General features: G+C 37.5%; 1 protein-coding gene across 1 annotated transcript in view; it reads left to right on the top strand.

Moving 5' to 3' along the window:
• The first annotated feature begins 517 nt into the window (after positions 1-517).
• Positions 518-14,950, top strand: part of LOC140161721 (epoxide hydrolase 1-like) — a 29,294-nt gene continuing 14,861 nt past the window's right edge. The window contains exons 1-4 of the mRNA XM_072185020.1: positions 518-650; positions 7,455-7,630; positions 8,005-8,173; positions 14,553-14,667. Of these exons, the coding sequence (XP_072041121.1) occupies positions 612-650; positions 7,455-7,630; positions 8,005-8,173; positions 14,553-14,667 (499 nt within the window). The 5' untranslated portion in view covers positions 518-611. The remainder of the gene's footprint in view (positions 651-7,454; positions 7,631-8,004; positions 8,174-14,552; positions 14,668-14,950) is intronic.

The raw sequence follows: 14,950 nt of genomic DNA on the forward strand, positions 1-14,950 counted from the left end.
AACTGTAAATTATTCATGCAAGGTTATAGAAAAGTATACATTTTTAGAAATTAGTCAAGGGATCTAAATTAAAAACTAAAAACAACAATTAAAAAAACCCCAAAAAATTTGGTGTAAAAGTACACATTTTAGGATAATAACACAAAATTCCACATTGTACCTCCAATTTTTTTATCGAAGCGATTTCCTTTTCAAAACCAGCCATAATCAGCCTTTTCGTTCAACTCCTTTTATACGTGAGCGGTCCTCAGGACATACGCTCAAAAACAGTATTTAGAAATTGGGGACATATTGGTGTTTAGAAAGTTAAATTAGCATTCAAATGATTTAATGTTTAGATCCAAAGTATCTAAACACATAATCATAAGAAATGTGTTTAAGATATAAACATTAAAGTGTTTAAATACCATTGACTTTTTAAGCACTGTTTTTGCTGTGATATGGTATAGCTTTGAGAAAATAAGTCATTATCTCTCATTTATTTAGACGTATTTACCAGTCGTTTATCATGGGTTGGAGATGGCCGCTTATGCTTTCAGTCCTGGCAGTGGTTGCAGGTTTATATTTATCTGGCACATTCTCAGAGCCGCCTACCCCACCACCCTTGGGTGATGGTTGGTGGGGAGAGGGACCGAGCGAAGGCGCCTAAGGTGAGTAGAATTCAAGGGGGTGGGTGCAATGGTGAAGCTCAGGGTGGTCCGTCCTGTTTTTAAAGGATTTAAGAGTGATTCTGAGTAGGCCTACAATTCAGCAAAGCAGTTATCGCAACACATATAAAATAAAATCGTTTAAGTTAAAGGGCCTTTTCATTATTTTAGTATCCTCCTTTTAAATGCTCCGTGGATATGCTTCAATAGATATCCACGAAAAAAGGTTATTCTTAAAAATATCACTGAGTTGATTCGGACCTCGAATTTGCGAGTTCCGCATAATTGCATAGCCTACAGTGCCCCCATCATAGGCATTTCCGTCGACAGATGAGATGCAAATTGGGCGATGTCTTTTCAAACGACCGAATCTACAAGCATCACCACTTCTCTAAATTCTCTGAATAATTCTTTCAAGTATATTAAATAAATGTACTTCAGTTTAGTTTGCATGGAAGAAAGGCCGAACTCCACAAATATTGGGTTAAAGTGGAGTTTTGTTTATCCGTGAAATGTGCTTTTCACTACAATAAATTTTCTTTTTATAAGCATATCAAAAAAAAGTAACTAACTCCCCTTAAACAATGGCCGTTATTCAAAAAGAGACTATTGTATTACAAATCTGGAAAATGAGTTGGAAGCAGAGTTTATTTCTGCGCATTTTGACACCTCATTTGATACGATAGCCCAGAAAACAATAAACCACCGGTCCATTTAATGTAGTGAGGTCCAGATTTGAAAGTTGCACTTACATACAAATGAAGTTTACAATACAAAAACACTCAGATATATCATTACACATGTATTTTTAAAAGTTCATGTCCAAAAGTTCCCCTGAAGATGAACACATTCTGTCCCTAAAACTGTTCCAAATATTGAAAGTGTTTTCTTAATATATTTCTTAGAGTTTTAGTGCAGTTGTGCCTTTCTTCCTCTCAGGTACCGTATTCAATTATTAAGTTAAGCTTTGAAAATTACGCGCTTCTCGCAAAAAAAAAAACGAAGAAGAAAAGAAAAAAAGAAAAGAAAAGAAAAGAAAAGAAAAAAAAAAGGAAAGAGAAAAAAGAGAAAAGGGAAAAGAAGGAAAGAAGAAAAACCGAAAGAAGAAAGAAAATTACGCTTATCACCTATAAGGGCGGCACATTTTAGTAGGGTGGCGTGTAATCAGGCAATAATTAGGGAGAGATAGAGCACTATTATGCCTACAGGGTGGCATATACAAAGAGGGCGGCTTATGGGGCGACACATACAAGGGGAGCGGTGGCTTGTGAGGGCGGCACATGGTCAAATTGTAACCAAGATTAAAGAGGGAGTGGAAATGCACAACAAGTCTAATATGCCTACAGGGTGACCTATCACAAGGGGGCGGCTTGTGACGGGCGCCACATACAAGGAAGGCGGTTTGTAACCAGGACAAAAGTAGAGGGAGGAAGGAGAGAAAAACGCTTGTTGGTCATCTGTAGGGCGGCACATCGTGACTTGTAACCAGGGAAAAGAGGGGTGAAAAGTTAGATCACAGTTTTTGACTATATGGACCTACACTATCAAGGAGGGTGGCTAGTGGGCAACCACACATAAGTATGGGGGATTTTGGGGCGGCACATACAAGGAAGGTGGCTTGTAACAAGGAAAAAAGTAAAATGGAGGAAAAACGCTTGTCAGCCACCTATTTGTAGGGCCGCACATGTTGGCTTGTAACCAAGACAAAGGGGGGGCGGCGGAAACGTACATCAGGCGTTATAAATATAGGCCTACTGTGGAGGAGGGCGGCTTGTGAGGCGGCACATACAAGGAGGGCGAATTGTGACCAGGACAAAAGTAGAGGGAGGGAGGAGAGAAAAATGCTTGTTGGTCATCTATAGGACCGGCAACTCGTGACCTGTAACCAGGGGAAAAGAGGGGGTGAAAAGTTAGATCACACTTTTTGACTATATGGGCCTGCACTACAAGAAGGGTGGCTAGTGGGAAGCAAACAGAAGTATGGGGGATTTTGTGGCGGCACATACAAGGAAGGTGGCTTGTAACAAGGAAAAAAGTAAAATAGAGATAAAACGCTTGTCAGCCACCTATTTGTAGGGCCGCACATGTTGGCTTGTAACCAAGAGAAAGACGGGCGGCGGAAACGTACAACAGGCGTTATAAATAGAGGTGGAGGAGGGCGGCTTATGAGGCGGCACATACAAGGAGGGCGACTTGTAACCAGGACAAAAGTACAGGGAGGGAGGAGAAAAACGCTTGTTAGTCACAATGACATCAATGGCGGAACATCGCGTCGTGATTCTTAACCAGGAGAAAAGAGGGAGTGGAAAACGGTATATCACGCTATGTAACTATGGACCTACACTGTGACACATAGAATGAGGGTGGCTTGTGGGCGGCACTACATAAAAGTAAGGTGGCTTATGGGGCGGCACATACAAGGAAGATGGCTATAACCAGGAATAAAGCAGATGATATGAAGGAGAGAAAACCGCATATATATATATGGTGGTTTTCAACAGTGGTGTAACGACGGGGCAGAGAGGGGCACGTTCCCTGGGCGCCACTCTTGGGGCGCCGACTTGACCAATACAACATCGATTCTGCGCCCATCCTAGCAATTAAAGTCAAAATTTTCGCGCGCTTCACGCGTATTTGAGCACAAATTCATTTGAAAGATCAATTTACGATATTCAACTTCATTATATGACCAAAATGAATGAGTGATAGGTAGGCCTACTATTGGTGCACTTGTTTCAAGGATTGGGGAGGGCGCCATTATGTATCCTTAGCCCTGGGTGCCACAACGAACCCTTAGCTACGCCACTGGCTTTGAACTAGCACTGAGACATGTGAGAGAAGGAGAGGAAAATCAGCACCATGACCATTCCTTAACTAAGGGAGACAACGGGGAACTTGCCGCCCTGCGTTGGATTCAGCGCCTCTTAAATAGATTTTGAGCCCGCCTCTGGTACAAGCAGTAAAAATCTAAATTTCAACAAAACTAATCATTATGAAAGATTGTTTTATTGCCGGCAAAATTCAGATGGTCAGAAAAAAATCGAATAAACGCATGATCAGATACAGTGCCCCCTCGATGGATTTTGAGCCCCTTCCAAGCAGTAAATATCTAAATTTTCGCGCCCTTCGCGCGAATTTCAACAAAAATTATTTTGCTTTGATCATTAAAACTAAGGGAATAAAAAAGGAACGTGCTGCCGTGTTGGAATCAGCACCCCTCGGTAGATTTTGAGCCCCTTCCATGCATGATGCAAGCGGCAAAAATGTTTCCGCGCCTCTTGCAAATTTAAAAAGTAATCCTAATGAACAACAAAAACATAATAGTCCCGTGCCATTAGCGTTGCATGGAAGTCAAATTGGGAACGTGTCGCCCTAGATGCATTCAGCGCCCCTTAAGGATTGTGAGCCCTTTCCGAGAGGCGGAATTCTGAATTTTCTAGACCATAGGGCCTACACCATGGGCGTGGCGTCAATCCCGGGGGACATTTTTTGAATGTGGGAACACAATAACAAATGGCCTCCCCACATGCACAGGGCCGTCGCCTGGGGGTGTGTGGGGGTGCGACAAGGCGATCCCTAAAAACACACAAAAAAATCTCAAACTTGAACACAATCACGAATCTCAAAAAGGAGTGCTGTAGGCAGCTCCTCTGATGCCTGGAATAAGCATAAAACTCATGAGCTGGATCAAAATACCGGGACTAAATTAACCAAATGTTGTAAAAGGCCTATCACTATGAAATTTTTACACTGAAAAACACACTGAAAATGACAGGGTAACACTGAAAATCATCAGAACAAAAGAAATTGTTAGACTGAAATTGTTTTCAGTGGTATTTCAGTGTATTTTTCAGTGGTATATCAAGTGGCTATTGTCTGCTATAATGAGCAATGATCTAGGGCACTAATTTCCATAACAATGGAACAGGCCAGCTTATTTCAGTGTGATTAAATCCATTTCAGTGGGATTAAATCCATTTCAGTGGGATTAATGACTGGCCAATGATTTCCAGAGGAGTTTCAGTCCATTTTTCAGTGTGGTTGGACAATGGTTATTTGCATACAGAATAACAAAAGAACTATTTCAGTGTTATTTTCAGTGGTGCTGTTCATTGTGTTAAATTTTCAGTGCTCATTACAGATATCAGTGTGATTTTCAGTGTAAAAATTTCATAGTGTATACATGTTCCTTTGGCACAATTGTTCTCAATTATGTTTATTTTAGCATCGAAATTGCAATTTTTCGCGCGCATTTGTCCCGGTAATATTCTTTTAGTAGGCCTAGTAAATCAGTGGGACGATTTGGAAATTTCGGCCCCTAGCTCGGTGACTCCGATACATCCCTCTTTGAATTTTAACACTTTTTTTTTAATTTCACGGTAAAGGAATTATGGGGACAGCTTGGAAGAAACATGGGTTACAGATGTGGGGAGGGGTGTCTTCTATCTGATGAGCCAGGGGTGGCAATCATGTTGCGCAGCCCGCAAAAGGACATCACTCCTCAGACAACCAACCCCTGTGAATGAATAAACAAGTGAAAATGATGCACCAAATAGCATCGATTCGGATCTTTATTTCGCAAAATTGTCCAACTTCTATGCGGGGAGCATCCCCTCTCAGACACCCCTCTGCTTATGGATAAACAACTAAAAAATGATGCACCAAATGGCTTCAATTTGGACCTTCATTTAGAAAAAATTTCCAACTTCGGAGGGGGAATATCCACCCTCAGACTTGTCAGACACTCCTCCATATATTTAAACAGTGGAAAATGATGCACCAGATGGCTTCAATTTGGACCTTTATTTGGCAAAATTGTACAATTTCGGAGGGCACCTGCGTATGATTAAACAAGTAAAAATGATCCACCAAACGGGCTCAATTTGGACCTTCACTTAGCAAAATTTTCGCAGGGGGAACATCCCCCTCAGACAGCCCCTCCTGCGTATGGTTAAACAAGTGAAAAATGATGCCCCAGATGGCTTCAATTTGGAACTTCATTTGGCAAAATTGTCCAACTTGGGGGAGATCCCCATAGACACTCCCCTGCTATTGGATACACAACTGTGAAATGATACATCAAATGGCTTCAATTTGGACCTTCAATTGGCAAAAAGTGGAAATATTTTTATTATATTCTTTATGTTTTCCTCTTTCATATGACACCACTCATGGTGCCATACCTCTGTGGCATTTAGAGATTATGCCCATTTCAGACCAAATGGTTAGTTAGTAACCTAGTAATAGGCATGTCACAGTGGCTGCACAATACTTCTGCCACACTGTGCATGCAAGCATAACAGTAAATTAAAAAGCGCGCGCATGAAAGTTGTTCAATTTTGGCAAACATCCATGGCGAAAAAATTAATTTCCTCATATGTGCTATTTATCACAATTGTTTGAATTTTTTATATATGGTGTGTGAAACCTTTTTGTGACTACCATCGGGTTTTTTTTAAATAAATATTGCTTCGTTAAAGAGCTACTACCTGTTTTTATGGATTGTTGAAGATCCCTCATAAATCAATAAATATAGGCCTTTTGAAAAATCAAGATCTACCACCATTTAGCTGAAATACTAATCTTTCTAAGCATGTAAATTTTTTCCGTCGACAACGAATGGCACACTTGAGGAAAACGATTTGAAACAAAACATTTTTTAAGTGAGTTTAAAGGAGTAATATTCCAAACCACAATAGCTCTAAGCCATTGTGTGTGTCCAAAACCACACCATTTTTGTATACGCGGTATGATAGAGGGGCTGTTCCTTTTATCGTTTCTCTTCCCATGTTAATCCAGATAACAAAATGTTAATTTAAAGTCTCATTGCAAATGAATTTTTATTTTTACTTTTCGGATTTGGCTTTGAGCAATGGTGACACATACCATATTTACAGAAAAAATGAAAATTCTATTCCAGACACCGTCAAAATGTCAAAGTTTGTATTTTTTGTATTATATTAAAGTAATTAACTGCAGATTCTTTACTCAACATCATAACAGGTTCATACTTGACAAATTCATGATGAATGAAAAGACTTTCATTAAATATTGAAAAAAAACACCAAAATTACTCATGCCTAATTTACATAATAATATCATGAATACATAATTAGCTTTAATAAGCTAATTTGCATAATTGATTACTTTTTGTGTATTTTTTGTTATCAATTGAAAGAACTTTGTATACATATGTTTGTGAAAAAACCGCACCCTGATATCATGTACGGTTTTCTTTTGGCATCAATTTTGCATATTAATTAGCTGAACTTAGTCATTTTTTCAACTTTTATTTGTCTGCAGATTGGCCGGAATTGCTAAAATAGTATATTTGGTTAATTTATTATAATTATTCAATAATAGATTTTTAAATTTTGTTTTCTTTGACGAAGTTAAAAAAGATAGGCAATTAACCTGTGATACTAAATTAACGTTGCTTTTTCAAGCAAGTGTCCAAATAAACCTTCAAAATCTCGAAATGTGCCAATTTTGTCATTATAGCAATTTGTGGCAGATTTGCATTCCATTTATGAGCATCCTAAAATTGACACTACGTCACAATGCATTGACCGATTTCAATTCGTTTTTTTGATTTTTGATGCTTTAATAAATGTCATTCATGTAGAAACATTAAATAACATGTTTCTGCTGCCCTTATTTTTGAGGCGATATACCTAGTAGTAACCTAGTAACATCACTAATATAGGCTGATACCATTTCATGGTTCAGCAAAAATGTATGTCACTGTGTTCAGAAGTAACATTAAATTTATTGCATCGTCCGATGTTGTGGTGTTATTGCATACAGGCGGCTGAATCGATTCGACAGTTCTCCATCAGCTTCAGCAACGACACCATCAATGATCTGAAGACGAGACTACGGAATACCAGACATTTTGAAGGACTTGAAGGAACAAAGTTTCACTATGGCGTCAGACCGGAGTACATGCAAACTGTTGTCAAATACTGGTTGAATAAATACGAGTAAGAGAAATGATGAGAAAAATGAGAATATGTTTAAATTTAGTTATAAAATGCATAGTATAATTATTTTACTTTGCTGCTTTTTTTATTGCCCTGAACTTCCAATTTTGTCAAGTACAATGGGCACAATTTGAAGTTTGAGGCAAAAAAAAAAAAAAAAACAAACAAACAGACAAACAAACAAACAAACAAACAAACAAACAAATAAATAAATAAATAAATAAATAAAATACTAATTAATGTATCCTAAAATCTAAAAACGGTAATGAATATTCTATTGATAATCTGCCCTTCCAAGTTATGTTTGATGTGACCATCGACCGTGAAGTTGTGTTTGTTATACCCTTCATATATTTATTTCTTACTTTTTTCAGCTTCAAAGCTCAAGAGAAGTATTTCAACAAGTACAACCATTACCGTACTAACATAGAAGGACTTGATATACATTTTGTACATGTGAAACCAACACTGAAACCAGGACAGAAATCCAAACCTCTGCTTATGAGTCATGGTTGGCCTGGGTCATTCTATGAATTCTATAAAGTAAGTTGATCAGTAACGTAAAAGATGACGTTAAAGCGGTGAAAATGCAACATTTCGTAAGAGAAACGTAACGTAATATATCTTCTTCCTGGTTGAGTAAAGTTCGCCGCTCGCTAGTGTATCACGTACAGGGGCTATTTTAGGCTGAATAAGTCACTGCACGTTGGTTTATGTAGTCTTGGTAGTTGGGCATCGGAGAGTGGGTCGAGCCGGGGTCGAGGAGGTAGTCCCCTCAGAACTGCTCGCAATTATATCTGGACCAGTTTATTTGCAAATTGAAATCCCCAAAATTTGGCATGTGCAGGGGGGGGGGGGCAAAGGTTATTTGGCAGGCCGGGGTGGGCAAGAGATTTTTGGTGGGCCGAGAGGGCAGGGTGTAAGCGATTTTTGGCATGCCGTTTGGAAATTTTACCCTCCCGGCTCATTCATTCATTCATGCACAGTCCCGGGGCACAGTCCCTAACTTGTTCGTTGCGTATTAGTCTTTAGTAGCCCCTCCCCAAGACATTAATGGCCCATTCAGATTATCCAATTCCGTTTCTTCTTTCAAATATCAAGCTCTGGATTTTTGAAGTCTCAATTTTATTCCAAATTTGTTCCTTCTGATACCTGCACTTGGTTTTCTACTTGCCGATGCCCAAATTGTAGGCCCATTTAAGGTCTTGCCCCTGGCATTCCATTCTTTTTTCAAAATTGTTTAGGTCTTTCCTAGGTGGGATGGTTCTAGAGGTGAATATTACACCTGTTTATCCCAGCCTATTTGCTGGTATTTTAACATGTTTTATAGCTTTTATATTTATATTTATCAAAATTTTGATGTGCAATAACTTTATATGTACCAGTGACGATCGTAAAATCATCAAAATTCAGATTTTGGTACCTTTGTCATTGTCATAGATGTGTTTATAACACAGCCTGGTTCAGCCAAAAACCGTATATTTACGACAAATAGGGAATTTACATGAATCTGTAATTTATATGCTGACAGTATATAAATTTGCTACGTGTATTTAAATGGGGCTTCATCTTCGTCAATACTGGTGTTTTCTTCATTTTTGCCAAATTGTTCATTTCAAAAATACCAAATGACAATTTGAATGACTTATCCTTCACATTTAAGCAATATATAAACAATTTTTTTGCACTTTCGCTGGGATCACTGAATGGGTCTAAGAAAAGACACAGGACATCATGTTCGATATAAGCAAGAGGAGAGTAGCGATTTTAGTTCCGGTAAATTAATTAATTACAAATACTAAATTGAAGGTTAAAACATTCTGTTAGGGCAGTAGGGGAGTAATACTTTCATAACTTGTTTACTTGATATTTCTGGAATATAATTGCAGCAATAATATAGTCATTTGCCTAGGCAGTCCATTTTGACATATTATATAGAACATTATATTTTTTCGTCTTCTGTACTTTAGATCAAGTGATGCTCCCATTATCATACTTTCATTACAATGTTCCCTTAATAATTGCAGCTATAAAATAACCATTTGCCAGGCAGTCCCTTTGTCATAATTAAAACACTCTGTCTCCTGCTGAAATTTAGACCAAGTGATGCTCCCATTATCATACTTTCATAACAATGTTCACTTGATATTTCTGGAATATTAACATAATTGCAGGTATAAAATAGCCATTTGCCATGCAGTCCCTTTGTCATATTGGAACGCGCTGTCTTCTGTTGTATTGTGTATATCAAGTGGTGCTGCCATTATCATGTAGGGCCTATGTCGGTTACAATCCAGGCATACTTTCATAACGTGTTCACTCGATATTTCCGGAATGATTATCATAATGCAACTATAAAATAGCCATTTGCAAGGCAGTCTTTTTTTTCTCACAGAAAAGTAAAAGCAAAAGTCCAATAGACTCATAAAAATAGGTAATAGATACCAATAAATTACAAACTGAAAAAAAAAAAAAAAAAGTACAAATATAAACTTATAATATAACTTTTCTCTAATAGTAATAAACATGATATAAGTCAGTCTGCACGTCAGAGCTGACAATCCAAAGCAATATTCACACGGCACAGGTGACGAACCCGGTTTACGAATGCAAGGAAAATATTTGCATTTGGCTCATTGAGACAACCTGTTGGCTATCCTTAAAATTACCTTCGCAGTAAATGAGGATCAGACGAAGAAAAACAAGATATTCCTGAAAAAAATTCGTGTCAGTTCCAATTTACAATGTAATTATTATTTGAATGTAATGTTAAAGATGGAATTGCATGAGAAGTTTAGTGGTAGTTCATTTATCATTACACGTAGGCCTAGCTACATAAACCTACGTGTTTTGGCGCAACGTCAGCCTTCAATTCTAGCTTATTCTTCAAGCTTCTTCAAAAAAAAATTCACAGGACGAAGATGGCGAATTCTATCATTGGATATTTATCATGGACTAATAACCCAGCAAACATGAAAAAAAAAAAAAAACATTTTAAATAAGTTATATTTTGGCTTTTGGTTTAGGTAAAAACGTTTTAATAACATTAAAATGTCGGGTTATATAAAGGTCATGATAACGTTTTAAAACGTTTTGTATGAAAACACACTGCAACAATATTTTTATAATGTTTTCAAAAAATGTTATTTAAAACTATTTTTGCAAACATTTTTGCCAAATATTTTGTCAATATTTAAATGACATTATGTTAAAATATTTGAACCCAGCAAACACAGAAATGTTCTTAAAATGTTCTTTTCAAAACCTTTTAATAACATTTAAATGTCGGGTTATATAAAGGTCATGAAAACGTTTGTAAAACGTTATTGGAAATATTTTGGGCAAACATTTTTCGCAAAATATTTTTTCAACCCCAAAATAACATCATGTTTAGAATGTTTTGTATTAAGTTTTCAAGAATGTTTTTGGAATGTTATTAAAACGTTTTTATACCCTTTATATAACCCGAAATTTAAACGTTTTCTGTAAAACATATTTGTTTGCTGAGCAGTAGATTATCAAAAAATGTTTTTTAAGGTAAAGAAAACGTTTTATACTCTTAATATACCCTTTATATAACCCGACATTTAAACGTTTTCTGACAACCATTTATAACCTTTTGCGAATGATGTCGAAAACGTTTTGTGTTTGCTGGGAATATAGAAACATAGAAACCATCTCAAAAGTTTGGTCTTTATAGTAGGAAACTTTCTTTCGCGAAGGCACCATGTCAACAATGCCAAGAAAAGTTGCCTTTTGCCTTGTAAAAGTACGTAATTTTTCGCCATTTTCTGCTATTCAGCATGGAAGCAGGTCGATTCGGACCCAAACCAATTCGGCCACAGTTGACATGGCCATTATGCCATTTGGTCCCAAGCTAAGTCAGCCACAAACCAATTCGATGTTGACCAAAGGGATAAACGATTTCATATGTAAAGAATATATGTGACCGTCCACCACGAAACGGCTGTAAAGTCGGCTTGCGGTCAATTTTGTTTTATTTCGTGTTTAGAAAATATATATCATAAGCTTTAATGAAAAATCATTTGACTCCAAACGATATCCAGAAGTAAAAAAAAGAGGGTTAAGTGCACAAAGTACAAATAAGTGACTATTTCTCATTAACCAATGATCCACAGATATGCGACCACTGACTTTTTCGTTCCTTATGACCAGAGGAAAAGTTCGACATATGGCACGACTCTCTAGGATATTTGGTTAAAAAGATTGAGGGTTAAGTGCACAGAATTAGACAAAGTGACTATATCTCATTAACCAATGCTCTACAGATATGCGACCACTGACTTTTTTTGTACCTTATGACCAGAGGAAAAGTTCGACATATGGCACGACTCTCTAGGATATTTGGTCTAAAAGATAGAGGGTTAAGTGCACAAAATTAAAAAAGTGACTATATCTCATTAACCAATGATCCTACAGATATGCGACCACTGACTTTTTTTGTTCCTTATGACTAGAGGAAAAGTTCGACATATGGCCCGACTCTCTATGATATTTGGTTAAAAAGATAGAGGGTTAAGTGCACAAATTAAAAAAAAAGTGACTATATCTCAATAACCAATGATCCTACAGATATGCGACCACTGACCTTTTGTTCCTTATGACCAGAGGAAAAGTTTGCCATATGGCACGACTCTCTAGGATATTAAGATAGAGGGTTAAGTGCACAAATTTTTTTTTAAAAGTGACTATATCTCATTAACCAATGATCCTACAGATATGCGACCACTGACTTTTTGTTCCTTATGATCAGAGGAAAGGTTCGACATATGGCACGACTCTCTAGGACATTTGGTTAAAAAGATAGAGGGTTAAGTGCACAACATTTTTTTAAAAAGTGACTCGACTATCATTAACCAATAATCGTACAGATACGCGACCGCTGGCTTTTTTGTTCCTTATGACCAGAGGAAAAGTTCGACATATCGCACGACTCTTTTGGATATTTGGTTAAAAAGATAGAGGGTTAAGTGCACAAAGTACAGCGAATTGGTTTGTGACCGAATGCAAGACATCAAGGCATCTAAATTTATGTACAGATTTGGTGTAAAAACAACGGTTATGGAGAAAATCACGAAAAAGTTTGGCCAACTTTTTTTGCACATCAATTATACAGGGTTCGAATTGGCACTGGGACTGAATTGACGAATACGTGGCCGAATTGGTTTGTGACCCTCCCGATACTTGCATTCAAATAGACAGTCTAGTACATTAGCTGTGGTCCGTTTCGTTGCTGCAAATAATATTGATATCGATATTGATATATTTAATGCCAAGAAAGTATTAATCTCGAGGCCCTTGTAAAATTCACGTTATACCCTACATAGAAAATGGCCCAAAATAGGCCTACTATTTAAACTTGGGCCCTGGGAGTGGGACCTAATGTTATTTTCATCATGTTTTTTTAATGTGGTTGAGAGGTATAAACATGTCAGCGAAAAGATTGTAATCCTTTACCATGTTAACAGGCAACTTTAATATAAAGAAAAGCACAGGGGCCCCGTATGCCAAGATAGCAAGGGGCCTTGGCAGTATCTGATTTGAGGCATTACGTAAAGTAAATGCAGTGAGAGGCGTTGTATGAATTGGTTGAATAAAAAAGGAAAACTACCAAATGCCATTTCTGCATAGGATTGGTCATGATCTTACTTCGCGGAAGAGCTTCATATCCTGGTCATTTGACCTATTGAAACTTGAATGCCATAGCCTAGAAATATTTTAAGCACGGAATTTTAATTCTCGTTGCACGGATATTTAATCTCGCTGCACGAACGTGCCAGGAGGCACGTTAAAATAGCCCCTGATCACGTACCGAGTGCATGTTGTATGCGACAATGCGATCCTAAAAAAGGGTGGGTGGTTAGCGGGGATGAATGGACTCCGTCTATACGAAGAAGGATCGCTGTAAAATGAGTGTTGTGGTACATGGTAAATGGAATAATAATGGAACTTCCAAGCCCATTTGCAATCTTCTCACCTTGGGCAGAGGCTCGTCGTTCCTGCAAAATTACCATAATTGAAGACCAAACTAAAAATAATAGTTTGCGTCTGATGTCCGAGTATAGTAAAAGCCGTGCGTGATTGGTTGCTGATCTGCGCGGCATTTTGGTGTGGTTGACAGAACGTCATACGCAAACTAGTCTTTTAAATTCAGTCTTCAATTATAACCATTGTAGAAGATGAACCTGTCATACCTTCGTTGGAACATTTCCAGTCTCTTAATATTAGAAATGGGGTTTCGATCGAAGATAATGTTGGTATATTCCATTTATGGACGTAGGAAGATAATCATCACTTTGGCATGTTTGGTGTCCCTAGGGCATCGGATAATATTTCTTGAATGCTCTGATTGAGTTGGCGGAGAATGCAACTTTCTGCATGTCTTTAGCCCTAAATTTAAAGCAAGGGCATGGGTAAAGCAAATTTCAAGAATGACACACTCTTGCTCTCTAGCTCTCTGACCATTGCTCGATATGGCACTGAAACTGATGCAGGGAGGGGCTTAGGGGGCGTAAACAAGATATCTAAAAAAAATTGTGGGCCATAATATTTTTCAGATATTTTCGCAAATGTAAACATGGTAAAAGAGGAAAACTCGTTGCTTGAGAATTGGAGAAACCAGATAAAGAACAACTCAATTGTTATTATTTCACTTTTAACATTTCGACTCGGAAAGGAGTTCATAGGAGTGGTCACGTTGTCCTCTTCTCAATGTCTGATTAAAACAAAAGTTTTCTTTTAACCTTAACGATAAAGCGTAGATGTCACTTGTTTTTTTTTTCTTTTTCAGAAACCGCAAAATTAATCTATAATTTAATAAGAGGACTTTCGTTCAAATATATTTATTTTCTCTTTCAAAATGATTCTATAAATGATTATTTGAACTCTCTTTTTATGTCAGATAATTCCGTTATTAACGGACCCTGTAAACAATGGAGGCACCGCGGAAGACATATTTGAAGTTATTTGCCCGTCGATACCTGGATTTGGGTACTCTGAAGCGTCTCACAAAACAGGTACTGAGATGATTGTGAATATGTACTTAGTAGATTCCATTCCAAAAAGGTAATATAGAGTGCGCAAAACAATTAAGGTACCAGTTATGTTCACCCCTGTATATCCTAAACAAAGACAGATATGTCATAATAACCAGAAGCCAATAGCTGCATCTTTAAGCTTGGGTTTAAGACCTCGTTCAAGCTATAAAGACATATTGATCCAAAACCCATGGAATATGCCAATTCAAAATTGCAGTTTGCCCCATTGCATGCCCAATTGATTTGCTCACAAAGCGTTCTC

The sequence above is a fragment of the Amphiura filiformis genome, chromosome 10 (genome assembly GCF_039555335.1).
Source record: "Amphiura filiformis chromosome 10, Afil_fr2py, whole genome shotgun sequence".
Classification (NCBI taxonomy): domain Eukaryota; kingdom Metazoa; phylum Echinodermata; class Ophiuroidea; order Amphilepidida; family Amphiuridae; genus Amphiura; species Amphiura filiformis.